Raw genomic sequence first — 26,346 nt, forward strand, 5'->3', positions numbered from 1 at the left:
AGCAACTTTTTTATTAATATGTATTTACCACAGTAAAAAAATTTAAATATGTTATGGTAAACATTAAGAGAATTCATGTTAGATTTAATAATGGTAAACCAAACAGTTACTATTCAGCATAATTAAAGACAAGAGCAGAGTTCATATATAGTGAGATACTTGCCTTCAAAATCAAGGAACTTTTAGCTTTCAACCAAAGTTTGGTTCTAGAAAAAGGGATGTAGTGATTCCACTGGTCAAAACACACATGAAGTACTATGCAGATACAGCCAGAGATTTTAAGGGACTCGTTTATAAAAACTAGTTGGGCAAACAGTCAGGCGAAAAATCTAGGAAAACATATCATATCTGAAACGGTGAAAAAACTGGAACTGTTTGTCTGAAAAGACTGTGGAGAAAGTCCTTACATCACTATCAACAATAAATAGCAAGTCATCTGGTTCAAAACAGTAGCAGATACTGCATTTATCTCCCATTCCTCCCTAGGAATGGCAGAGAGGAGACATGAGCAAGTACCATTTTCTCAAAGAATGAAAGGGGGCAGAAGACCACTGGCTTATAAAGCAGACAAAAGGAAACCACACTAAGAAAGGTGCAACAGAGGAGAGAGTTTATCTACTCATCAGAATCCTGATAAGGCTGCAGATTCAGATGGCAAGTGTTAAGGACAGAGTCGAGAAATGGGCTGCAATCATGGTGACTAAGGTCTGTGTGGAATCACTGACTCATCTCTGTGAGCAGAGAAGTCTGCAGACTTCCCTCTGTCCCCAACAGTGATAAAGGAACAATCAAAGAAAAAGAAACTGCTCTTCAAAATATAAAAATAAAATAATTAAATGGAAGAGTGGAGGGAGAAAGTCAAGGAAGTATCCTCAAAAGCTAAGCAAAACCAGAGATAGAAAATGTAAGAGAAGTATAATAAGTAACAATGAAATCCAACATCCAATTAATAGAAATTCATAACTAGAGAATAAGAGAGCAAATTACCAAAGAAATAATATAGTACTATTTCTCTAAATTGAAAGGAAACACAAGACTACAAATTGAGGGGGCCTGTTGAGTGCTTAGGAGGAATACAGGTAGTCCTTAACTTACAATGTATTCAAGTTACAACGAACCACGCTTACAACCCTCTGGTATTTTATTTTTGTGTATCTTATCGTTAGTAATAAATATATACTACATACAATGTTGCAGTGCGTAATTTGCTGATGTTATCATTCTCATGCCAATTCCCAAAGAAAAATAAAGACAGGATTTATAAAGATATTGATAATAAAAGGCGATAATAATGAAAACTTAAAAAAAAAAAAGAGGTATCCATCTTACATCAGAACCAACTTACAACAGAGTTGTTGGAACAAAATCCTGTCCTAAGTCGAGGACTACCTATGTAGAAAAAAACTGACAAATCTAAACATATCATTCTGAAATTTCAGAATAACAAAGTTATAGAGAAAATTATAAAAATTATCAAAAAGAAAATACAGGTCATCTACAAATAACAAGGATGAGACTAGCATTAGGCTTCTAATCAGCAACAACTGTAGTTAATAAGTGAAAAGCTTTTAAAGTTCTAAAAGAAAATAATTTACAACCTAGAATTTTATACTTGATCGAATGATCAATCAAGACTGAGGGCAGAATATATATATTTATGCACATGCAAACAGACTTTCGGGGATTACTTCAAAATGAAATCAAGAAAAAAAGTTAACAAGAAAGAGGATCCAAACCTGGGAAGAAGTCAAGGTAAGCCCCAAGATGACATTTAACATCAGGTCAAAACAGCAACTAGCTTATAGAAACTGGAGCAGAGAGACAGAGATTCTAGAAGGGAGAACTTCAAGAAAGACCTGAGCCAACAACAGAGGCAAAGAATGCAAGAAAAGAAAGATAAGCAGAAATTTCAATAAAAACAAAGTCACAGTCCAAATATGAAGCCTCAGTCAAATTAAAACAGGAAGGCAATGAGATTCAAAAGGAAGAATGGACTCCAAGGAATAGATACAATGGATAAGAATCTGAAAGATAATAAGGATATAGTAAAGAAGACATTATTACTTCTACCAATAAGAAATATTAAAGGCAATCAGAAAATTAAGGTACTGTAACTCTTCCATGCTTTAATTTTCTAACCATGTATATGTATCTTGGATTAAAAAATTATGGTATCATACCATATGTTTGCACAAAAGATCAAAGAAAATAGGTTCTTGAGGATCAAATTTGCATTCAGTACAAGGAAGAATTTTCTAACACTTAAAGCTGTTCAAAATTAAAATAAATGAATTGAACACCAGAAAAATCCAAGCACAAATTAAATGGCCACCTATAAGGTGATTCCTGTACCGGGTGGAAGCATGAACTAAATTCAATCACTCAACTCATTCAACAAATGACCTAAGATTTTCCAAGTCTAAAACTCTTCACTCCTATATAGGAAATATATCAGAAGCCAAGAGCCTCTTTAGGTGTGAGAGCTACCACTCAGGATCGAGTTAGTACTAGTAACAAACTTAAGGCAGAAAAAGAGAAAAGTAAAAAGAAAGCATGCACAGGTTGTATGGTAAGATACCTGCCCTAAGGATGTAATTTATGAAATGAAATGAGCAATAAGAAAAATATTTTATTAGAATTTTAGAACTGTCCATGTTAATCTTAACATGTATTACCTGATTGATAAATACAAATCAATATTCCCAATTATTTTATTCACTCCTCTAATAACAACATTAAGTCAATAAAAGTATAAATTATGAAAAGAAAACACCATGTCTAGTTATACTTAATTTCTCTCTTACCAATCATAACCTACAGCAAAAGATGTTTCAATTACAGGAGCAATGAGTTTTGCAGCTGTCATGATGTATTTTTCTGCCATGGCTTTCCTACATCAAACAAACAAACAAGTTATATTTAGAAACATTGTGTACAAACAGATTGATTTCTTAAAATTTAAATGTAAACATTATCTATCAAAGCTATCATACTACAAAGTCTAAGGGATAGATAGCTATGCTAGAAATCAGGTTAGAAAGTCAGGTTAAACATGACTAGGAAACATGATTAGGAAGTTATGCGTCAACAGTGTTCATTTCTTTTTTTCCTGCTCTATGATGCTGCTGTTGTTAGGTGCTGATGAGTCAGTTCTGACTCATAGTCCCCTTATGTACAACAGAACAAAACACTACCTGGTCCTGTGCCATCCTCACAATTGTTGCTATGTTTGAGCCCACTGTCACAGACACTGTGTCAATTCATCTTTCACGGACCTTCTACTTTACCAAGCACAATATCCTTTTCCAGGGAGTGGTCCCTCCTGATAACATGTCCAAAGTATGTGGGATGAAGTCTCACCATCTTACTTCTAAAGAACGTTCTGGCTGTACTTCTTCCAAGACAGATTTGTTTGTTCTTCTGCCAGTCCACGGTATATTCAATATTCTTCACCAACACCATAATTCAAATGCAACCATTACCACAGTCAATTTGGGAACATTTTCCTCACTCCAAAAAGAAATACCATATCTATTAGTAGTCAGTTTCCATTACTTCCCAAACTCTAGGCAACCACTAATATACTTTCTATCCCTATAGGTTTGCCCAATCTGAAGCTTTCATAGAAATGGAATCATACAATATGCTGGCCTCTTTTACTTGGCATAATGTTTTCAAGATTCATGCATGCTATAAGCATGTATTAGTACATCATTCCTTTTTACTGCTGAACAACATTCTGTTGTATGGATATACCAAATTTTATTTTTCCAGGCATCAGTTGATGGACATTTGGGTGGTTTCCACCTTTTGGCTATTATAAACAATGCTTTTACAAACATTTGTGCACAAGTTTTTATGTAGATGTTTTCATTTCTTCTGGGTATACACCTAAGAGTGGAATTGCTGGGTCACATGGTAAACAATGTAGTTAACCTCTTGAGGAACGCAAACTCACTTTTTCCAAAGTGACTGTACCGTTTCACATTCCCACCAGCAATGTACGAGGGTTCCAATTTCTCCCCATTGTCACCAACACATATTACTATCTGTTGTATCTATTAAAACCATTCCACTGGGTGTGAAGTGGTTATCACATTATGGTTTTGTATTGCATTTCCCTAATGACTAATGCTGTTGAACATCTTTTCATGTGCTTATTGGCCATTTGTATATCTTCTCTGGAAAAATGTCTATTCAGGTCCTTTGCCAATTTTTTTTAAATTGAATTGTTTCTTTTTGTTAAGTTGTAGGAGTTATTCATATATTCTAGATACATGCCCCTTCTTAGACACAATTTTCATATATTTTCTCCCATTCTGTGTGTTGTTTTTTCACTTTCTTGATGGCATCCTTTGAAACACAGAAGTTCTTAATTTTGATGAAATTCAATTTATGTTCCTTGGATGCTTGTGCTTTTGATGTCATAGATACTTAAGAAGGCTTTGCCTAACTCAAGCTCACAAAGATTTACTCTGGTATCTTCTCCTAGCTCTTACACTTAGGTCTATGATCCATTTTGAGTTAATTTTTATGTATGTCATAAGGGAAGGGTCTAACTTCATTTTTTTTGCATGTGGCTATACAGTTGGCCCAGCACCATGTATTGGTGATTACTTTCAAGAAATCAGCCATTGAAAACACCATGGAGCACAGTTCTACTCTGACACACGTGGAGTTGCCATGAGTCAGAATCAACTAGACGGCATTTTTTTTTTTTTTAAACATATACATCCACGTGAATTTTAGGACCAGCTTGTCAATTTCTGCAAAAAACACTGGTGGGATTTTGATAGGGACTGTGTTGTATCTGTAGATTGGTATGGGGAGCATTGCCATCACAACAGTATTAAGTCTTCCAATCCATAAACATGGGATGTCTTTCCATTTATTTATATTCTTTCAATTTTTTGTTAAATTTAGTCCTAATAATTTATATTTGGTGCTTTTGTAAATGTAATTGTTTTTATTTTCTTTTCAGATTACTTATTGCTAGTGTACAGAAATACACTTGATTTTTGTAGACTCATCTTTTACTTTTCAACGTTGCTGAACTTGTTTATTAATTCTAACAGTTTAGTGGTTTCCTTAGTATTTCTATATACTAGATAATGTCACCTGCAAATATAGTTTTACCTCCTCCTTTCTGGTGTGGGTGTCTTTATTTCATTTTCTTGCCTAACTGCCCTAGCTAGAACCTTCAGTACAATACTGATAGAATAGAGAGTGGACATCCTTGTGTTGTTCCTGAGATTAAAGGGAAAGCATTCAGTTTTTCCCTATTAAGTATGATGTTAGCTGTGGGTTTTTGATACTGTTTATTAGTTTGAGGAAATTTCCTTCTATTTCTAGTTTGTTGAGTGTTTTTACAATGAAAAAGTACTGCATTTTGTCAAATGTATTTCTGCTTCTATTGAAATGATTGTGTGTTTTTTCCTTTGCACTACTGATTAGCTGTATTACGTAAATTGACTTTGGTATGTTGAACTAATCTTGCATTTCTGGGTAAATCCCAATTAGTCATGTTGTATAATCATTTTACTGGATTCAGTGTGATAGATTTGCTTGAGGATTTTTGCATCTATATTCATGAAGTATATTAGTCTGTAGTTTCCTTTTTTTGCACGGTCTCAGTTTGGTTTAGGCATCAGGATAATACCAGCTTCATAAAATAAACTGTGAAGTGTTCCCTCCTCTTCTATTTTCTGGAGAAGACTGTGTAGAAAAAATGTTAATTCTTTAAATATTTGCTAGAATTCTCCAGTAAAGATCTGAGTCTGGAGATTTCTTTTTTGGGAATTTTAAAATTTCAAATTCAATTCCCCTAATATGATCTATTTCATACTAGGTGAGTTATGATAGTTTGTGTTTTTTGAGAAGTGGTCCATTTCATCTAAATTGTCAAACTTGTGTTGAGTTGTCTGGTAGTACAGGAATACTTCATTTTATTGTGCTTTGTAGATACTGTGCTTTTTATGAATTGAAGGTTTGTGGTAACCGTGTGTCGAGCAAGTCTATCAGTATAATTTTTCCAACAGCACGTGCTCACTTCATGTCTCTGTGTCACATTAGGGTAATTCTCATAATATTTCAAATTTTTGCATTATTATTATATCTGTTATGATGATTTGTGATCAGTGATCTTTGATGTACTACTGTAATTGTTTTAGAATGCCATGAACCACATCCATATACAATGGCGAACTTAACTGATAAATGTTGTGTGTGTTCTAACTGCTCTACCAACCGGCCGTTCCCCCATCTGCCTTCCTCTCCTCGGGCCTCCCTATTCCCTGAGACGCAACAATATTGAAATTAGGCCAATTAATAACTCTACAATGGCCTCTAAGTGTTCCAGTGAAAGGAAGAGTCACATGTCTTAAACTTTAAATCAAAAGCTAGGATTAGACTTAGTGAGGAAGGCATGTCTAAAGCCGAGATAGGCCAAAACCTAGGCCTATTGCGCCAAACAGCCAAGCTGTGAATGCAAAGGAAAAGTGCTACTCCAGGGAACACATGAATGATAAGAAAGTGAAACAGCCTTATTGCTGATAATGGAGAAAGTTTTTGTGGTCTGGATAGAAGATCAAATCAGCCACAACATTCCCTTAAGCCAAAGTCTAAGCCAGAGCAAGGCCCTAACTCTCTTCAATTCTATAAATGCCGAGAGGTGAGGAAGCTGCAGAAGAAAAGTTTTGAGGCTAGCAGAACTTGGTTCATGAGGTTTAAGGAAAGAAGCCATCTCAGTAACATAAAAGTGCAAGGTTAAGCAGTAAGTGCTGATGTAGAAGCTGCAGCAAGTTATCCAGAAGATTCTAGCTAACTGATGAAGGTGGCTACACTAAACAATAGATTTTCAGTGTAGATGAAACACCCTTATACTGGAAGTATATGCCATCTAGGACTTTCATAGCTAGAGAGGAGAAGTCAATGTTTAACTTCAAAGCTTCAAAGGACAGGCAGACTATCTTGTTAGCAGCTAATGCAGCTGGTGACTTTAAGCTGACGCTAATGCTCATTTATCATTCAAAAATCCTTGGACCCTTAAGAATTATTCTAAGTCTACTCTGCCTATGCTGTATAAATGGAACAAAGCCTGGATGACAGCACATCTGTTTATAACATGGATTACTAAATATTTTAAGCCCACTGTTGAGACCTACTGCTCAGAAAAAAAGATTCCTTTCAAAATATTACTGCTCATTGACAATGTAGCTGGTCACCCAAGAGCTCTGATGGAGATGTACAAGGAGATTAATGTTGTTTTCATGCCTGGTAACACAACATCCATTCTGCGGCCCATGGATCAAGAAGTAATTTTGACTTTCAAGTCTTACTGTTTAAGAAATACATTTCGTAAGGCTATAGCTACCATAGACAGTAATTCCTCTGATGGATCTGGGCAAAGTAAATTGAAATCCTTCTGGAAAGGAGTCACCATTCTAGATGTCATTAAGAACATTTGTGATTTATGGGAAGAGGTCAAAATATCAACATTAACAGGAGTTTGGAAGAAGTTGTTCCAACCCTCATGGATGACTTTGAGGGCTTCAAGACTTCAGTGGAGGAAGTAACTGCAGATGTTGTGGAAACAGCAAGTGAACTAGAAGCGGAGCCTGAAGATGTAAACTGAATTGCTGCATCTCATGGTAAAACTTTAACGGATGAGGAGTTGCTTCTTATGGATGAGCAAAGAAAGTGGTTTCTTGAGATGGAATCTACTCCTGGTGAAGATGCTGTGAACATTGTTGAAATGACAACAAAGGATTTAGAATATTACATAAACTTAGTTGATAAAGCAGCAGCAGGGTTTGAGAGGACTGACTCCAATTCTGAAAGAAGTTCTATAGTGGGTAAAGTGCTATCAAACAGCATCGCATACAACAGAGAAATCTTTCCTGAAAGGAACAGTCAATTGATGTGGCAAACTTCTTTGTTGTCTTATCTTAAGAAATTGCTACAGCCACTCCAACATTCAGCAACTACCACCCTGATCTGTCAGCAGCCAGCAACCGCCACCCTGATCAGTCAGTAGTCATCATCATTGAGGTAAGACCCTCCACCAGCAAAAAGATTAAGACTCACTGAAAGCTCAGATGATGGTTAGCATTTTTTAGCAATAAAGTATTTTTTAATTAAGGCATGTACACTATTTTTTTAGACACACATTTTTTATTGCACACTTAATAAACTACAGTATAGGGTAAACTTAACTTTTATATGCACTGGGAAACAAAAAAAAGTGTGACTTGCTTTACTGTGGTGGTCCGGAACCAAATCCGTAATATCTCTGCAGTATGCCTGTATTCTCTTATTATCCTTTTGATGTCTGCCGGATTTATACTGACAGCGCCTGTTTTGTTCCTGATATTGGCAATCTGTGTCCTCTCCCTTTTTCTTTTTCTGTCTTGCTAGAGGTTTGTCAATTTTATTGATCTTTTCAAAGAACCAAGCCTTTATTTCATTAATTTTCTCTATTGTTTTTCCATTTTCAATTTCAATGATCTCTGTTCTCATCTCTAGAATTTCTTTCTTCTGCTTGCACTAAATTTATTTTGCTCTTCTTTTTCTAGGTTCTTGAGGTACAAACTTAGGTTATGGATTTGAGACTTTTTCTCTTTTCTATTTTATGCATTTAGCAGTATAAATTTCCCCCTCAACACTCCTTTGGTCGTGTTCCACATTTTCATATGTTCTATTTTCATTCTTACTCGGTTCAATGTATTTTTTTTTTTAATATATTTTTTCTTGAGTCTTCTTTTTAAACCCATGGATTATTTAGAAGGATGTTGTTTAGTTTTCAGATAGTTGGGGATTTACCTGTTATCTTTGCTATGGATTTCGACTTTGATTCCACTGTGGTCTGGGAACACATTCTGTATTGTTTTAATTCCTTTAAATTTGTTGAGGCTTATTTTATGGCCCATGATATGGTCTATCTTGGTATATGTTCCAGAGTACTTGAAAAGTATGTGTACTTTGCTGTTGTTGGGTATTCTATAAAAGCCTATTAGATTCTATTGGTTAATTAGACGTTGCTGAGTTCTTCTATATCCTTGCTGGTTTTCTCTATAGTTGTTGTATTAATTGTTGAGAAAGCGGTGTTGAAATCTCCAACTGCAACTGTGGATTTGTCCACTTCTTCCTTGGGTTACCCGAACATTTCTGAGATTTCAATTTTGGTTTATTGAGAGTTGTCTAGTGTTTCTATGTTACTTTATATATACATAACTTCTCATGGTCTACTGGTGTCACCATTTTACAAATGAAGTATATAAATCTTACCTTCTTTTACATCTCTTTTGTCGTTCTTAAGTGCCATCGAGTAGTCTCTGACTTATAGCAACTCCATGTATAACAGAATGAAATGTTGCCTGGTATCTTAGGCTGGATTCTCTAGAGGAGCAAAACCAGTGAAGTGTATACATATAAATATATATATAGAGAGACATTTATTTCAAGGAAATGGCTCACGCAGTTGTGGAGGATAGCAAGGCCCAAATCCATAGGCCAGGTGTCAGGCTGGAGGCTTCTCCTGACTCATGTGGTTACAGGGGCTGAGAAACCCAAAATCGGCATGTCAGATGGCAGGCTGTTGGTTCATGGAGCTGTGGCAGCTGGCAAATCCCCAAATCTGCAGGTCAGGTGGCAGGCTGCTGGCTCACATCCCAAGAACCAGAGGTCAGATGATGATGAGTCAGATGCAGGCTTGAGAAAGAGAGAGCGAGCTTTGCCAGAACATCCACATATATAGGATGAAGGCCACATACCCAAGAAAGCTCCCCTTACATCAGATCACAAAATGGAGGATAATTACATAATACTAAGAATCATGGCCTAGCCAAGTTGACACATAACATTAACCATCACACCTGGTTCTGTGCCATTCTCACAATCATTGCTATGTTTGAGCCCACTGTTGCAGCCACTGTGTCAATCCATCTCGTAGCAGGTCTTCCTCTCTTTTGCTGACTTCTACTTTACCAAGTGATGTCCTTCTCCAGGGACTGGTCTCTCCTGATAACATGTCCAAAATACGTGAGATGAAATCTTACCATCCTCTCTTCTAAGGAGCATTCTGGCTGTACTTTATCCAATACAGATTTGGTTGTTTTTCTGGCAGTCCATGGTATAATCAATATTCTTCGCCAACACTATAATTCAAATGTGTCAATTCTTCTTCAGTCTTCCTTTTTCATTGTCTAGCTTTTGCATGCGTATGAGGTGGCTTGGGTCAGGCACACCTTAGTCATCAAAATGACATCTTTGCTTTTTAACACTATAAAGAGGTCTTTTGTAGCAGATTTGCCCAAGGAATACATCAGTTGACTTACTGCTTGATTTAACATCTTGACTGCTGCTTCCATGGGTGTTGATCATTGATCTGAATAAAATGAAATCCTTGACAACTTCAATATTTTCCCCAACGTATTTATTTAGAACCACATCTTTTTTTTTTTTTGGTCTCAACTGTCAAACATACTTTAGAAAACTCAACAACAAAAGGAAAGCCTACTATATCTACACATACTTCTGCTTACTTGTTCTTTCCTCCTTCCTGATGTTCCTTCTTTTTCATTTCCTTTTTAGGGTAGGTCTGTTGGCAGAAAATTCTCATAGTTTTCCTTCTTCTGAGAATCTCTTCATTTCCCCTTTACACCTGAAGGATTTTCTCTCTGTTCTCCTGATCAGGTAATTTCTATTATTCTATCTTCTGGTTTACTGAATCTTTCTTCTGTCCCTTCCATTCTGCTGTTGAGCTCATCCAATGAGTTGTTTATTTCAGTTATTGTACTTTTCACTTCTAAAATTTCCACTTTTCTTCTCTATTTCTTTCCTGAGGCTTTCTATTTTTTCATTTATTTCAAGTGTGTTCGTAATGGTTTGCTGAAGCATACAATCTTTGTTGATAATTCTAACATTTCTGTCATCTTGCTGTTGGTGTCTACTGATTGTCTTTCATTCAGTTTGAGATCTTTCTGGTTCTTGGTATGACAAGAGAGTCTCAACAAAAATTTGGGCAATTCTGCATTATGTTACGAGACTTGGAATGTTATTTAAACATTCTGATTCAGCTGGCTTTCTCTGACATTGGTCTAGCAGGGGAAGAGAGGGTACCACCTCACTACTGTCAGTGGAAGTAGAAGTTCAGGTTCCCTACTCAATCTTCTAGGACACCCAAGGTGAGGGGCTCCTAGTTTCTCCTGGTTGGGTGGCAGGTGTTCCTGCTTCCTATGTGATCTCCACTGACACAACATTAAAGGGAGCCTTGTTACCAAAGCAATGGTGAACATCTTGACTCTTTACTAGGCCTTCTCTGACACTACCCTAGGGGAGAAGGGGAGAGGTGCCTTACTTTTGAGTGAGATGGAACTCCAGGCTCTCCACATATTCTCCACTGACACCATGTTGGCTTGGGAGGGGGTGACTCGTCACAAGCTTTTGAGGATTAAAGTTCTGGCTCTCTACCTGGTCTTCTCTGATACCTCTCTGTAGGGGTCTTGAGGTGTCTCATTATAGCCTACAAAGGTGGAAGTCTAGGCTCCCCACATGGCCTTGGCTGGCATATTGTTGTTGCTGTTGTTAGCTGCCACTGCGTTGGCTTCGACTCATGGCAACCCCATGTGTGCCAAATAGAACTGCTCCGTGGGTTCCAAGCCTGTGACCTTTCAGAAGCAATCACCAGGCCTGTCTTCTGAAGCACTGGTGGGTTTAAACCATCAACCTTTTGGCTAGCAGTCAAGAGCTTAACCATTTATGCTACTAGAGTAAGAGTAGTTATTGTCTAAAAGTTCTCTATCTTATTAGGCTACTCCTTCCTGGTCCTTTGGCTACAGAAAAGCAGGCTTTCCTTGGATTATTTTTTGTCTGCACCCATTAGTGTTTCCTGATTGTCATCTTCTTCAGCTCCATGTCTGAGATATATGAGAGAACTCACCACCATGTACTTGGTCCCAAGTTCCTTAGCTAGTCAGCCTTCTTCTCTCCACCCTTATGTCTGTTTTATATATAATATCCAGTTTTTAATTGTACTTACAGGAGGATAGGGAAAAGTATATCTACTCCATCTGCCCAGAAGCTTAAGTCTCTGTTTTACTTTTAGGGTTAATTTAATTCCTAAAGATTAAGGCACCTCCATCATGTGATATACTCCTAATATGATGTTGTTGTTAATTGCCGCTGAGTCGATTCCAACTCATGGAGACCCCACGTGTGCAGAGTAGAACTACTCCGTAGGGTTTTCAAGGCTGTGACCTTTCAGAAGCTGACTGCCAGGCCTGTCTTCCAAGGCACCTCTGGGTGAGTTTGAACTGCCAACCTTTTAGCTAGAAGTTGCACACTTAACCAGTTGCGCCACCCAGGGACTCCTATACTCCTAATATACCTACTGGCAGTCAATAAATAGTTACTCTCAAACCATACTTGACAGAAACTAGGTTCCATGCTGGTGGAAGGAAGAAATGAAATGAATAGAAAGAATTTTGTCTCTGAGAGTTGAAATCAAATTGAGGAAGCAGGAAAAAAAATAAAGATGTAATTTCTAAAATAAACCTATATGTAAATAAAGCTCCAGTACTGCAATATTGTGCCATGTTTTTCTTTCTCTCTGGTATATGTAAACAAAGTTCAAATACTCCAATATTTCCAAAGGAAAAGGAAAAGCAAGTTACACAGAAATAGAATTAGTAACTAAGAATAACTGAGTGAATCAGCATGAGGACTGAGATTATTTTGAAGGAGAAAAGACAATCCAGTAAAGTATAGAAATGGTGAAACAATAGCACTATTCAAAAATATACTGAACATAACAAACAAGTTTCATAAGAGAGAATTAGAATGCACATTCAACACTTGTGTGAAAAGTAAAACCGCATTATTAAGTTTTAATTCTTAAGTGCCCCAAATAATACCTTTCATGTTCCATATGCCTTAGATGATCATTTTTTATAGCTTCAATCACTAAGTTAGTATGGGGATCATCCTGGGAAAATAAAATTGGGGAAAAAATGAATAATTTAGAAGCAAACACTAAGAACCTGCATTTATAATCAACCTTACCACTAACTCACTGTATAAAATGAAGAGTAAATTGATCTTTCTAAATTATTTTTCCTTATGTCAAGTAGAATATATTTTTTTTCATATTTCTGATTACCTATCCCACTCTCCACTAAACTAACATAGATTCTGATCAGCTGATAAAAAAGGCTGAAAAGAAAAGGACCAAATACAAGGTGTGGCTGTTAGTACAAATTTGTAACATTATAAACTCAAATATAAATACTTTAGTGATCATCAACCGCTTACTATGATCCATACTTGTACTCCCTATTAAGAGCACAAATGACTTTTTTGCAACATATATTATTTTGTCTCATTATGAAAGTAATATGTAATGGCAAATATTTACTCAGCACTTACTATGTTCCAAGTACTTTTTAAGCACTTTACATGAATTAACTCATTAAATTCTCACAAGATACCGTAGACTATCATTATTAGTCTCATTTTATACATAAAGAACTGAGGAACAAGAAGATTGATCACTGAGTGGTAGAGCCAGGCAGTCTTGGGTCATAGCCTACACTCTTTAACCATTATACTAAAATATATATGCAGAAAAGCTATTAAATTCAACTATATGAAACTGTTATTCTACTATTTTGATCCAGAAAGACAAATCCATATAGTTTGACTAAATATAAAACAGTATGGTAGTGTATCAATAATTTATGTGTAAAAATCTGGAAAATACTTAAAAAGCATTAAGAAAAACAATCTCATTGTCCAGAAACTACTGTTTCCATTTTCTTCCAGTTTATATTCATGTGTGGGTGGTGTGTCTGTATTTTTTCATGTAATATTATATAATATTCTCCCAGGTCTTTGAAAACATGACTTTTGATAGCTGAACTATGCTCTGCTCTATGAATAAGGACAAGGAATTGTTGTGTTTTTTTTTCATTTTTCATATGTTTCGTACAACATGGTTTAGGTTTCCTCTGCTAAAACATGGACTGAAAAAGGGCCCTGAAAAAAATCCCCAAAGGGGATTCCTCAGTCAAGAAAATGCTCTAATGAAGGATATGTAATCTTATTTTTAACAAGATTGTCTTTTTGGATTTTGGCTGAAATTGTTCAATCTGTTTTAATACTAATCTCTAGCCTATTTCAATAGAGAGCCCCATTCTAACCTACCAATCATAAAAACACATTAATATAGGGCTTGTAGAAACCTAAGTCATCCCTTCCAACTTTTTCATTTCTGGAAATAGATAACTAAGTTGGCTACATAACAGTTTATATACTCACACTTGGTGAAATATATTTATCATCTTCATCAATTTCTAAAGGAACAGCAATCAATTTTTGGAATGCCTTCTTCATTTTTTCACGGTCTCCAACAGCAAAATAACTAAGAATTAGGTTGAAGCCTGCCTTCAGATTTGGCGCCATATTCATTATGTGCTCAAATGAATTAATTGCATCTGAATACTGACCAGTTTTAATAAATGTAACTCCAATGTTCTGCATTATTTTAATCCTAAAGGAAAATAAACATGGGATTAGCTTTAAAAGTCTGAACTCCTAAGTACGGCATTCAAGGCCATCCAACAAATAATTTCCTCCCTTTCTTTCCCACCTTCTTTTTTGTTTTGTTAAAGTTTTACTGAGGCATAATTTACACAATGTAAAATTCACTTGTTGTAAGTGTATGTTTCATCGATAACGCTGTATTTACACAGTTGTACAACCATAACCGATCTTACTTTAAATCACTTCCGTCACCCTAAAATGAAACCCGGTATTCATTAGCAGTCATTCTTCATTCCCAGCCCTAAGCAACCACAAATCTAATTTCTCTCTCTATGGATTTGCCTTTTCTAGACATTGTATATAAATGGAATCATACGTGGCCTTTTGTGTCTGACTTCTTTCACTCAGCATAATGTTTTCAAGGTTCATCCAAGGTGCAGCATGTATCAGTACTTCATTCCTTTTTTATTGCCTAATAGCATTTGATAGTATGGATATTCCACATTTTGTTTTTCCATGCCTAGTTGATGGACATTTGGGTTGCTTCCACTTCTTGGCCATTATGAATAATGCTGCATACAAGCCTTTGTGACATGTTTTCATTTTTCTTAGTATATACCTAGGAGTGAAACTGCTCAGTCATATGGTAAATATGTTTAATCTTTTAAAAAACTTCCTATCTCCCAAAGCAGCTGTACCATTTTACACCCCTAGTGTAGTATGAGGGCTCCAATTTCTTGATGTCCACAATAACACCCTCTGTCTTTTCTATTACAGCCATTCTAGTGGATGTGATCCCACTTCTAACCAGTCCTCAACATAATCCCTCTGTTTCAGCTAAATTAGTTTATTCTCTGATGAGATCATGAGCATCGTTATTTCCCTAACTCTTTTCATGCTGTTTCCTTTATCTGGGATGTTATTCCTTCTTTCCTCTCCACTTAAGTAATCTATCTCAAGTATACCTCCTTCATAAAGCCTTCTCTGACCATTCTGGTTCTCAATCATTATTTCCTCAACCAAACTGCTATGTACCCATTGTCTCAATTACAAAAACACTTATAAAAAGATAGTCATATTAGCATATATTAAAATGACTGAATTCTAAACCTCAACTAGGTTAAAAGTACCACAAGGGCACTGCATTCTATATATAGCAGGGTAACTGAAGGGGAAACAGGCTTTGCGAGGCCAAAAATGGGCGCCCTCATGCATTCTGCTAGTTCACTACCATTTGCTGAGTCATTCTTATGTAGCCACTATCGTCTACCACCACTATAAAACCTCCACCCTCCCACTGCGGAGTGCAGAGATCTGCTTTTGTCCTGCTGCCACCCATGACTTGCCTCATATGTAAGTCTCCCTAATAAACTCCTTTGCTGCCACCCTGGTGTTGTCTGCCGCTTTCTTTGGTCTCTCAGCATCTTGCCTCATTTTCGGAGGCACGTTTCATGTACTGGTCCATGCCTGGACAACTGGCAAGCCAGCCAGGAGACTGAGGAAATGGTGAGTGGAAGTGAGGTCTCTACAGGAGAAATCCCTGGTTGGCCAGCAACCTCCACGTGGGGAGTTCTGGCCTGTGTTATCTGATGCATGCAGACCACCGCATGAATACGGGAAGCCCCAAAAATGGCAAGCAGCATAGCACAGTTGTGAGAAAATGTGTGCCTTCGTAAGTGTGGAAAGGAAGCTAGGAAGGCAGTATTGGCCATAGGGTGGCTGCTGCTCTGGGCCATTCAGCAGGCCACCGATGCCCAGCAAGTGGATGAAGTGCATAAGACCTTTGCAGAAAGGGTTATAGTTAGAAAGGGATGTACAGCAGTCATGCGTGGCCACGAATGACGTATTCAGTAGCTGTGCCCACAAACAGGAGGAGCAACTAGAAACACTTGCCTGCAGGTTTGTAAAGATCGAGGATTCAAGGGCTAAGGGAACAATCCCCAAACCACTGCTCAAAGCCCTCCAACAATGGTACCAGAGATAGTTGGAGTAAAAATTAAGACTGAGGATTAAGCCTAGGTCCCTCTGTCACCAGGGAGGACCAAAGGCCTTACGTTACAATTAAAGTTCAATGAGGAAATGAATTGTATGTCTTGGGTTTTCAGATATCACTGCAAAGGTGACTGTAATATCTATAACACCTGGTACCAAAATGAGTAGAACTTTTGAGTGTGAGGTCACCGTCATTGAGATCCTTGCCCAAGCCTGACTATGGGGCCCCTAGAAGCCCCTATTATATGTATTGATGATGCTGATATATTAATGTACACTCTGTAAGCTTTTGCCTCCAAGTCCTGATGGGAATTGCTGTAGCCAGGGCCATTTTAGCGGAGTACACAGAAACTGTGACATGGGCCATAGCTAATAGCCTCGCCATTCTATCTGACCACTGACAATCCTTAGACTGACATACAAAGCAAGCCCCAATGAGGACGAGACATCTGAACAACAACTAAAGAATCAGTTCTGCTCCAATAAGCTTTTGTTATTGTGTGGATGGTCACCAGAAAGGACCCTATGCTATGAGGGGAAAACAACCAACAAGCAGACTGCTCTTGCCAACTGACTGCAGAGGGTGAAGCATCTTCTGTTCCAGAGCAGAGATGTACAACCAGTCACCTCTTAGATTTAAGAGAGGGCTGCTCATGGAGATTCACACACCATCCTAGACTGGGCCAACATGCGCGGACTGCCACTGTCATCAAAAAATATCAAACAGCATAGAAAAGCTGACCTGCCTACAAGACCCTGGCTAAGGCTAAAACCTGCCCAGGGACAGATTCCTGAGCCAACAGGCCAGGGCGTTTTTGGCAGGTAAATCATGTTGGGGTCTCTTATCCTATAGAGGCTTCTACTGAATCTGCTTTTTAAACAGTAAGCATTTATTTAGCTCACAAATCTATGGGTTAGGGATTTAAGCTGGATAGTTCTAGTTTCCTCTGGGCTCACTCATACATCTCAGAGTCAGCTGGGGGAACTGAGCTCTGTATAACCTTTCTCTCACATCCTTCCAGCAGGCTAGCTAAGGCATATTCTCGTGGTGAAGGCAGAAAGGCAAGAGTGAGAGCTAACCAGTTGCGCACGCACTTTTTTTTAAATTGTGCTTTAGATAGAAGATTTACAGAGCAAATTAGTTTCTCATCAATTAGACACATATTGTTTTGTGACACTGGTTGCCAACCCCATGACATGTCAACATTCTCCCCTTCTCAACCGTAGGCTCGCCACTGCCAACTTTCTGGTCCCCTCTTGCCTTCTCATCCTTGCCCCTGGGTTGGTGTGCCCATTTAGTCTTTTATTTTATGGGCCTGTCTAATCTCTGGCTGAAGGCTGAACCTCAGGAGTGACTTCATTACTAAGCTAAAAAGGTGTCCGGGGGCCACACTCTCAGGGTTTCTCCAGTCTCTGTTAAACCAGTAAGTCTGGTCTTTTTTGGTGAGTTAGAATTTTGTTCTACATTCTTCTCCAGCTCTGTCTGGGATCCTCTACTGTGATCCCTGTCAGAGCAGTCAATAGTGATAGCCAGGCGCCATCTAGTTGTGATGGACTCAGTCCGGTGGAGGTTGTGGTAGTTGTGGTCTATTAGTCATTTGGACTAATCTTTCCCTTGTGTCTTTGGTTTTCTTCATTCTCCCTTGTACCAGATGGGGTGGGACCAGTGGCACAAGCACTTTCAAAGCCTCTGCTTATGTCAAATTGGCTAACATCCCATTGGCCAAAGCAAGTTACATGGCCAAACACAGAATCAAGGGATGGGGAAACAGACTCCACCTTTTTGGTGAGAAGAACATGACAAAGTGGTGGATGCAGGAGGGGTGAGGAATTGGAGCTTAATGAAATCAGTCTACCCCAGAATGAAAAGGAAAAGCATAATATCCTATGATCTTTTGAGGTTGCTATAAAGATGGATGTATGGATTTTGCTTCACAACAGATGGGATAAAAGTCAAAAAGTATTAGTCACTGCTCTACCTTTATTAAAGCAGCTTTTAAAATGTTCCTTCTCTTGATTCTAATATTCAACGCTTTGGTTGAGCCAACCATCAATCAGTTAATATTTGTTCACTGCCTAACATATATAATGGGCTGTGCTGGCCACATGGAAACCATTAGCTTGGCTCCTCTCCTCAACAATCTCATAGTTGAGCTGGGGAAATGATATGTTAAAATTATGAGTGCAGCAAGGCCCAGAGAGTTTAAGATAACCTATGATTCAGGGCAAGATGGAGATCAGGCCAAGTGATGGGCCAGTGGCTGCTACAGAACTTCACAGGTGGGGCCTGCTAAAAATACAGATACCTGGGCCCCACCCCAGATCTATCAGTTCAGAATCTTGGGCGTGTGGGCAGTAGAGGCTGGGAAACCTGTATTTTTCACAAACTCCACAGGCAATTCTGATACTCAGCTGGAGTTGAGCATTCCTCTAAATTATACACAGTAAAATTAATTTCAGGGGGAAAAAAACCCATCTGAAGAATTACATCTTCTTGGTAACCTTGAAAATTGGAAAATTTTTACTTGGTAGAAATAAGTAACAGAAATATAACTGATAAAGGCTAACTCTGCACACAGTAAAAATTGTTATTGACTAAAAATTGATGGAACATCCTAAATCTGTTTGACAAAATTTAGATCACCAAATTTGCTTGGGAAAATTGGACCTGGTAGGAATGCTACAAAAGAAAACTCATGTTTTTAGAAAAAAGTAATCAGCAAATTTTGATATGGACAAACCACTCATCAATGAATCAAATTTTGTTGTCAAACGTACAATGAAAGGAGTTCATTCTAATGAAAATAATTTCAGTGTAGGCTGCTTGCTTTTTGAAACATTTTTTTTTTTTAATTGTACTTTAGATGAAGGCTTACAGAACTAGCTTCTCATTAAACAGTACACATATTATTTTATGACACTGGTTAACAACCCCACAACATGTCAACAATCTCCCTTCTCGACCTTGGGTTCCCTATTAATAGCTTCCTGTCCCCTTCTGCCTTCTAGTCCTTGCTCCTGGGCTGGTGTGCCCCTTTAGTCTCGTTTTGTTTTACGGGCCTGTCTAATCTTTGGATGAAGGGTGAACCTCAGGAGTGACTACATTACTGAGCTAAAAGGGTGTTCGGGGGCCATACTCTCCGGCCAAAAAGTCTGGTCTTTTTTTGAGTTAGAATTTTGTTCTACATTTTTCTCCAGCTCTGTCCAAGACCCTCTATTGTGATCCCTGACAGAGCAGTCGGTGGTGGTAGGCAGGCACCATCTAGTTGTACTGGACTCAGTCTGGTGGAGGCTGTGGTAGTTCCGGTCCATTAGTCCTTTGGACTAATCTTTCCCTTTTATCTTTAGTTTTCTTCATTCTCCCTTGTTCCCGAAGGTGTGAGACCAGTACAGTATCTTAGACGGCTGTTCACAGGATTTTAAGATCCCAGTCGCTACTCATTAAGGCAGAATGTAGAACATTTTCTTTACAAACTATGTTATGCCAATTGAGCTAGATGTTCCCCGAGACCATGGTCCCCAGAGCCTTCAGCCCAGTAATTCGGTCCCTCAGGGAGTTTGGATGTGTCTATAGAGCTTCTATGACCTTGCCTTGTACAAATTGTGCTGGATTCCCCGGTACTGTGTACTGTCTTACTCTTCACCAAAGTTACCACTTAAGTATTGTCTATTTAGTGTTTTTCCATCCCCACTCCGCCCCTCCCTCGTAAGCATCAAAGATTGTTTCTTTTTGCGTGTTAACTTTTTCATGAGTTTTTATAATAGCAGTCTCATACAATGTTTGTCCTTTCGTGATTGACTTATTTCACTCAGCAAAATGCCCTCCAGATTCACCCACATTGTGAGATGCTTCACAGAGTCATCACTGTTCTTTATTATTGCATAGTACTCCACTGAGTGTATGTACCATAGTGTGTTTATCCATTCATCTGCTGATGGGCATCTAGGTTGTTTCCATCTTTTTGCTATTTTGAACAATGCTGCAACGAACATGGGTGTGCATATGTCTATTCGATTCCGCTGAATCTTGAATGAACTCTTCACAGTCCATATCATTCCTAAGCCATATGGGCGATTAAGCACTTCAATGGACAGGCTTAAATGGCTGATGAGAGGGGACAGGACAACCCCAGCCTGAACTATACATCTCAGGCAAGTAGTCTAGAGTCTCAATGCAGCAGCAGTTCCCTACAAGGGCATTTCTCATTTGTGCTGTATGTCTGATCAAACTGTCTCTTGTATAAAATGTGTTTCTCTTTTGTATTCAAGTGTTCCTGGCAAAAGATCTGGGTTCATACAGAGGTCACTACCTCAAGACTAGGACAGACAGCTTGGGTGGCTATACCTGGGCAACCTTCACCTCAAGTCTCATGGGATATAAAGGAAGGGAGGGGGAAATTGTTAATGTTGTCTCTTTTTCTTCCCAGATTATCTCACAATGATGGACAAGCCCCTTGTCCATGGGCCCTAACAATACAGGCTTTTACTAGAGCTACCAATCAGACCAACTGCTGGCTCTGTCAACATCTGAATCAAGATGACGAGTCATCTCCCCACGTTTTTCCAGCTGATCTGTCAACAAGGAGGATACTTCGTGGACCATGTAAATGTGTAACCTGGTGTACCAAAGAGATCATGTGGTAAATGAATACAGTTGACTCCACTACCCACAGAGAATATCTTTGAAGTATGAAAGCTGCCGATGGGGAGTGCTCCAACTTTAGAAGGAAATTTCTCTGTGTTAAAAATGCAAACAGCACGGGACTAGATGGTTTGACTCTGAGAATGGTACTTTTAAAACTGAGTTTGACATTTCTCTGGACATGGAGAACTTGCAGAATATATATGACCAGGTGGTCCAACATACACTGACTGACTACACCAAGTCTGAATTAGTCTGGTCTGGCAACAGTAATACCTTGTTCAATTGTGCTGAGAAATGGAGCTTTTGTATTACTTGTACTGAAATGCGTACTGTTCATATAATGTGCCATGCTGGGAAAAATATGCTGTTTTTACATAAATGAATCAGGACATGTTACATAAGATTGGACAAACGCAGCCCTTGGATCTATTCAGTTGACTTGGATTAAGCCACAACAGGGGTGGCTAGTTGGGATCTCTCTTCCAAGCAGGCCTGATCAATCTGCTGGGACAGTCCTATTAATAACCCTTATTAAATGCTACCTCAAATGATGCACAAACATAACATCCACCAGAGTTATGCACCAAAGCATGGACATGCAGCTCAACAACCAAAATGGGTGATGGGCATACCAGGACTTGGTACTGCTTTGCTTCTTTTTCTGGCACCCTGATGGGAGATGTGCGGTGGACTGTTGGGTGCCATTCAAGCTGCCTAAGTAAAGGCCTTGGGCCCAGAACATTCTCTGATAAGGAGGCTGGAAACTGGATTGTCTTCTCTCTCTCTGTTCCTTCTCCTTATCAGAGAAGGTTCCTCCCTGTTCTGGGCACACAGTAACTTTCTCTGTCTCCTGCACATGTGTGGACACCACATGGCACTTGATAAATCCTACCTCCGTATCTGTTCCCAGCGGGAAGGGAATAGGGCCTCTCTTACTATGGCACAAGTAGGGAAACATGCTAGATTGTAAGAGTTGACCTCGAGGGGTGGACTGAAGGGCAAAGCGGTTTTGTGAGGCCAAACATGAGCACACTCATGTGTTCCGCTAGTTCACTACCATTTACTGAGTCATTTTTATGTAAGCCCTTGGCTTGTAGCCACTACTGTCCCACCACTATACAACCTCTGCCCTCCCACTATGGAGCACGGAGATCTGCTTTGGTCCTGCTGCCGCCCAGGACTCGCCTCATATATAAGTCTCTCTGATAAACTCCTTTGCTGTCACCCTGGAGCTGCCTGCCTCTTTCTTCGGTCTCTTGGTGCCTTCTATTTTTGGAGGCAAGTTTCATGTTACTGGTCCATGCCTGGACAATAATTTTTTTGTTGCTAATAATAAAGTGTCATGAATAACTTAAAACATACAATTATGAAACGTGCTATTTATGAATACATTACCTTCTAAAGAGGAAAAATATCTAGGGCAAAAATATGACAAAACTTCCTATGTTCCCTAGTTAGCACTAGACCATAAGGTAAGTTACTATTTCTGCTACTGACATATTGTAGAAATAGACTATATCCCAGCTCTTCCCTTTCTCTCCCATTCTTCTGAGATTCAGACGTAATCCCTTCCTTTCACTATATCACTCTTAAGCTATAGTAAGGGCATAACATTCTAGCCTTGTATACTAGGGTCTGATGTGTTCCGGAGGACTGTTATTTTGATTTTATGTCAGCAGTATTATGGTGTTAATGGCCTGCAGAGTTAATCCATATATAGGCCAATAAGATTAGTTTTCTTTCACTTAATCACATATTATGTCTTTAACCTTAACCTGTCATTATACAAATTCACGTAAGTAGTCACAGGGAACAGACCAAAATGCTACAGATATAAATCTGATACCTCTTATGTAGAAATACCTCAAAACACTGACCCGCTAACAGTAGGTCAGAGAGTTATACTGTTTCTAAAAATAAAAGAGAAAAAAAAAAAAAAACACACTTGACAAATTTTACAAAATTATCATGGTATATAAGCTTACTTACCGCATTTCTTTATGGACGCTTGGAATTTGATCTAATGCCATCCGGTAGAATTTAATGGCTTTGGAGTAATTTCTTTGCTTTAAATAAATATTTCCCATATTCACTTTCAATCTTCCTAATTAAAAAAACTTAGTAAATGTATAATATTTTAATTTTTTCACTTTTTCTATAATATTTTAGATGACCTTAATTCATATTCTTAGATACTTTTAAGTTTCAGATACTACCTAAAAATCCAACTTTTAAACAGTTATGCTATTTTCACATATATGCACAGTATTCTTCTGTGAGGAAGTAGAATTTCCCACAGACAAGTCATGAAAATATGACTGGAAAACAACTAATTTACACTATAAAACTGGAGGTGCATTCTTCTAAGAAAAACACAGGACTTAAAAAATATACAACCTTTAAAATCAGAGGCAATAATATATGCATTTTAATGTGATATTAAAGAAAATGACATTCAGATAAACTATAACACTGCTACCAAACAAATTATACAATATGAATGCTATAGTCCCTTGGGGATAAATTTACATAAGGGAAAGCAGGTTCTACAGGGTTACCATGGCTCATTCTACTTGTGACAACAGAATACATTTTTGGTCTTATTAGGCAATATGGAGTCCTGGGAGCCTTGGTGGCGCAGTGGTTAAGAGCTACGGCTGCTAACCAAAAGGTCAGCAGTTCGAATCCACCAACTGCTCCCTGGAAACCCTATGGTGCAGTTCTGCCTTGTCCTATAGGGTCACTACGAGTCAGAATCAACTCAACAGGGTTTGGTTTTGGTTTTTTTATGGAGTCCCTGGGTGGTGCAAACGGTTGGTTTTTTATGGAGTCCCTGGGTGGTACAAACAGTTAATGTGCTTGGCTGCTAACTGAAAAGCTGTAGGTTGGAGTCCACTCAGAGGTGCCTCAGCAGAAAGGCCTACTGATCTACTTCTGAAAAATCAGCCACTGAAAACCCTACGTAGCACATGACATGGAATCAACCTGATGGCAACTGGTTACTAGTTATGTTAGGCAGTATGTCTTATACCAACTAAGCCATTTCTACATTTGTCTTTGTGTGTGTTTTCAGATAAACAGTATCTTTAAGCAGAACAATCCTGTCACAAATACAAATTTGTTTAAAGAATAAATCATTCCATTATAAAGGATAAAGTAAGAAGATGTAAATTAACATTACATAAAACTATACTTTTTGGAAAAATCTGATCCTATACACATACCTGCATTGCTAAACATCTTATTTTTCACTATCACTTGATATGTGTTTAGTGCTTCAGCATACATTTCATTAGCTGAATATTGACTAGCCAAGTTGAAAAGAACCTGAAGAAGAAAATAGTGCAAAAAAAAGACATATAATAACTATTTTAGGCCCCTTTTGCCTCTAATATTTCTAGAGATTATAATCCTAAAACAAAGTTACCTGCTTATATCAAGATATCAAACCAATTAGAAAAATGAAGTATATATAGAAATAGCTTGCACCCAAATGAATGCAATTATTAAGATAGGTAGAGCTGTCCTCTAAATTCCACCTTAATTTTGTAGGTATTCTATCTAACTAGGTATTATTTGTCATCCATTAATCTCAAGAAGACCTATAAAGAATAAATGCGTACTGTTACATCTGCTGGTGACAAAAAGAATAAGCAATATAGTCCACCAAATTCTCTTCATAAACATCATGTGGAAATAATCTTAAACCTTAAATTACATCAGAGGAGCATTTGTATAGCATTTCTCTATATACAAAATTACAATTTAAGTTATTAAGTTATAATAAATTATGTTTCTAAAAGTAAAAAAATTATCATCATAAATTATTCCCTAATCTAAATATCCCATGGAATTTCAAAATATTAGCTATGAACAGTAAACACTTTAAAAATGGTTCTTATTGAAAGTTTCAAATGCCCTTCCTCTCAATTTATTTCACATATGAAAACTTTTTCCACTGAAAATACATCCTTTCAAGCAGTAGTACAAACACCAAGGACCTTGGAAGTGTCTTTTCAGAATTAAAGAAATTTTGCTAGAAATTACAGGAGTTAGGTTTTGTTTCATTTCTTTAACACTCTTATAGGCTATTATCTTATTTGCCTAGTTTGAAGTCCTTGAAGATCACAGACTGAAAAGACTACATTAAAATCTCATTAAAATAACCATACTGGGTAGATCATAAATACTAGTAATCTTTAAAAATATAACCAATTTATGAGCTCAATTTCAAAAAACAATTTATATTAAAAGCACTAAACTAAAAGAATACTGAATATTATACAATGGTTCAAATGAATGAATTATAGTAACATACAGTATAGATGAATCTAAGCAATGGAAGAAAGTCTACAAGATTATAAATAGCCTGATACTACAATAAAAAAAAATGTACATATTAGGAAAATATATAGATACAAAGGAATTATATAAGAAGGAAAGTAGGAGAATGATAAATTCGTGGTTTAAGATGATGTTTACCTCTGGTGGGGGAAATGGGTCAATAAGGGGTGCTATGTGGTTAGATGCAGGTTATTGTCAAGGTCACAGCTTTACCTGGATGTTGAGTTGGCAAATACTTATGTTATTAATAACAACAAATTAAATAACTAGTTAGATGAAAGATTGGAGTGTCCCATGATCTAAGGATTATTATACATCTAATTCTGAGTACCTGAGGTCCAATAAGATTTAAAAAGAAAAGAAAACAAAACAAGAATGAAAAAAGTAAGAAGACTACTGTGATCCATAAATCCACAGCCAAGGTAATTTTACTCAGCAGATATTTCAATACTTACCGAGTAAGTTAAGTCCAAATTGATATTTTCTGGAGTTGTAACTTGTTCTCGTTGTCTTACTAGCACTCTCTCTTTTCTTCCAGCATCTTTTGCCTTTTCTAAGGCCTGAAATCAAATTTATATTTTATAAATTCCCTTTAACATTCATCAAATTTTAGGTATTTGAAAAATATCTACATGAAGCTTGTCTGAGTTCATTTTCCATCCTTAGATTCCCTAGGTTAATGCTCTATATTCTTACCATAAACTTCCCTTAAAAACAAAAGAATCTTGGGTTCTGGACAGAGCTGGAGAAGGATGTAGAGCATAATTCTAACTCACAAAAAAAAGACCAGATTTACTGGCCTAAAGGAGACTGGAGAAACCTCGAGA

General features: G+C 37.7%; 1 protein-coding gene across 4 annotated transcripts in view; it reads right to left on the minus strand.

The window, feature by feature from the left end:
• The window catches only part of IFT88 (intraflagellar transport 88), a 224,900-nt gene that overhangs the window by 155,906 nt on the left and 42,648 nt on the right, over window positions 1-26,346 (minus strand). For all 4 annotated transcript variants that reach the window (XM_004388400.2, XM_023742461.1, XM_004388399.2 and 1 more), the window contains 6 exons: window positions 25,975-26,079; window positions 24,400-24,502; window positions 23,165-23,279; window positions 14,314-14,545; window positions 12,912-12,982; window positions 2,805-2,891 (listed from right to left, as the gene is read on the minus strand). In XM_004388400.2, the coding sequence (XP_004388457.1) occupies window positions 2,805-2,891; window positions 12,912-12,982; window positions 14,314-14,545; window positions 23,165-23,279; window positions 24,400-24,502; window positions 25,975-26,079 (713 nt within the window). The remainder of the gene's footprint in view (window positions 1-2,804; window positions 2,892-12,911; window positions 12,983-14,313; window positions 14,546-23,164; window positions 23,280-24,399; window positions 24,503-25,974; window positions 26,080-26,346) is intronic.

This window comes from Trichechus manatus, unplaced genomic scaffold, assembly GCF_000243295.1.
Source record: "Trichechus manatus latirostris isolate Lorelei unplaced genomic scaffold, TriManLat1.0 scaffold00210, whole genome shotgun sequence".
Classification (NCBI taxonomy): domain Eukaryota; kingdom Metazoa; phylum Chordata; class Mammalia; order Sirenia; family Trichechidae; genus Trichechus; species Trichechus manatus.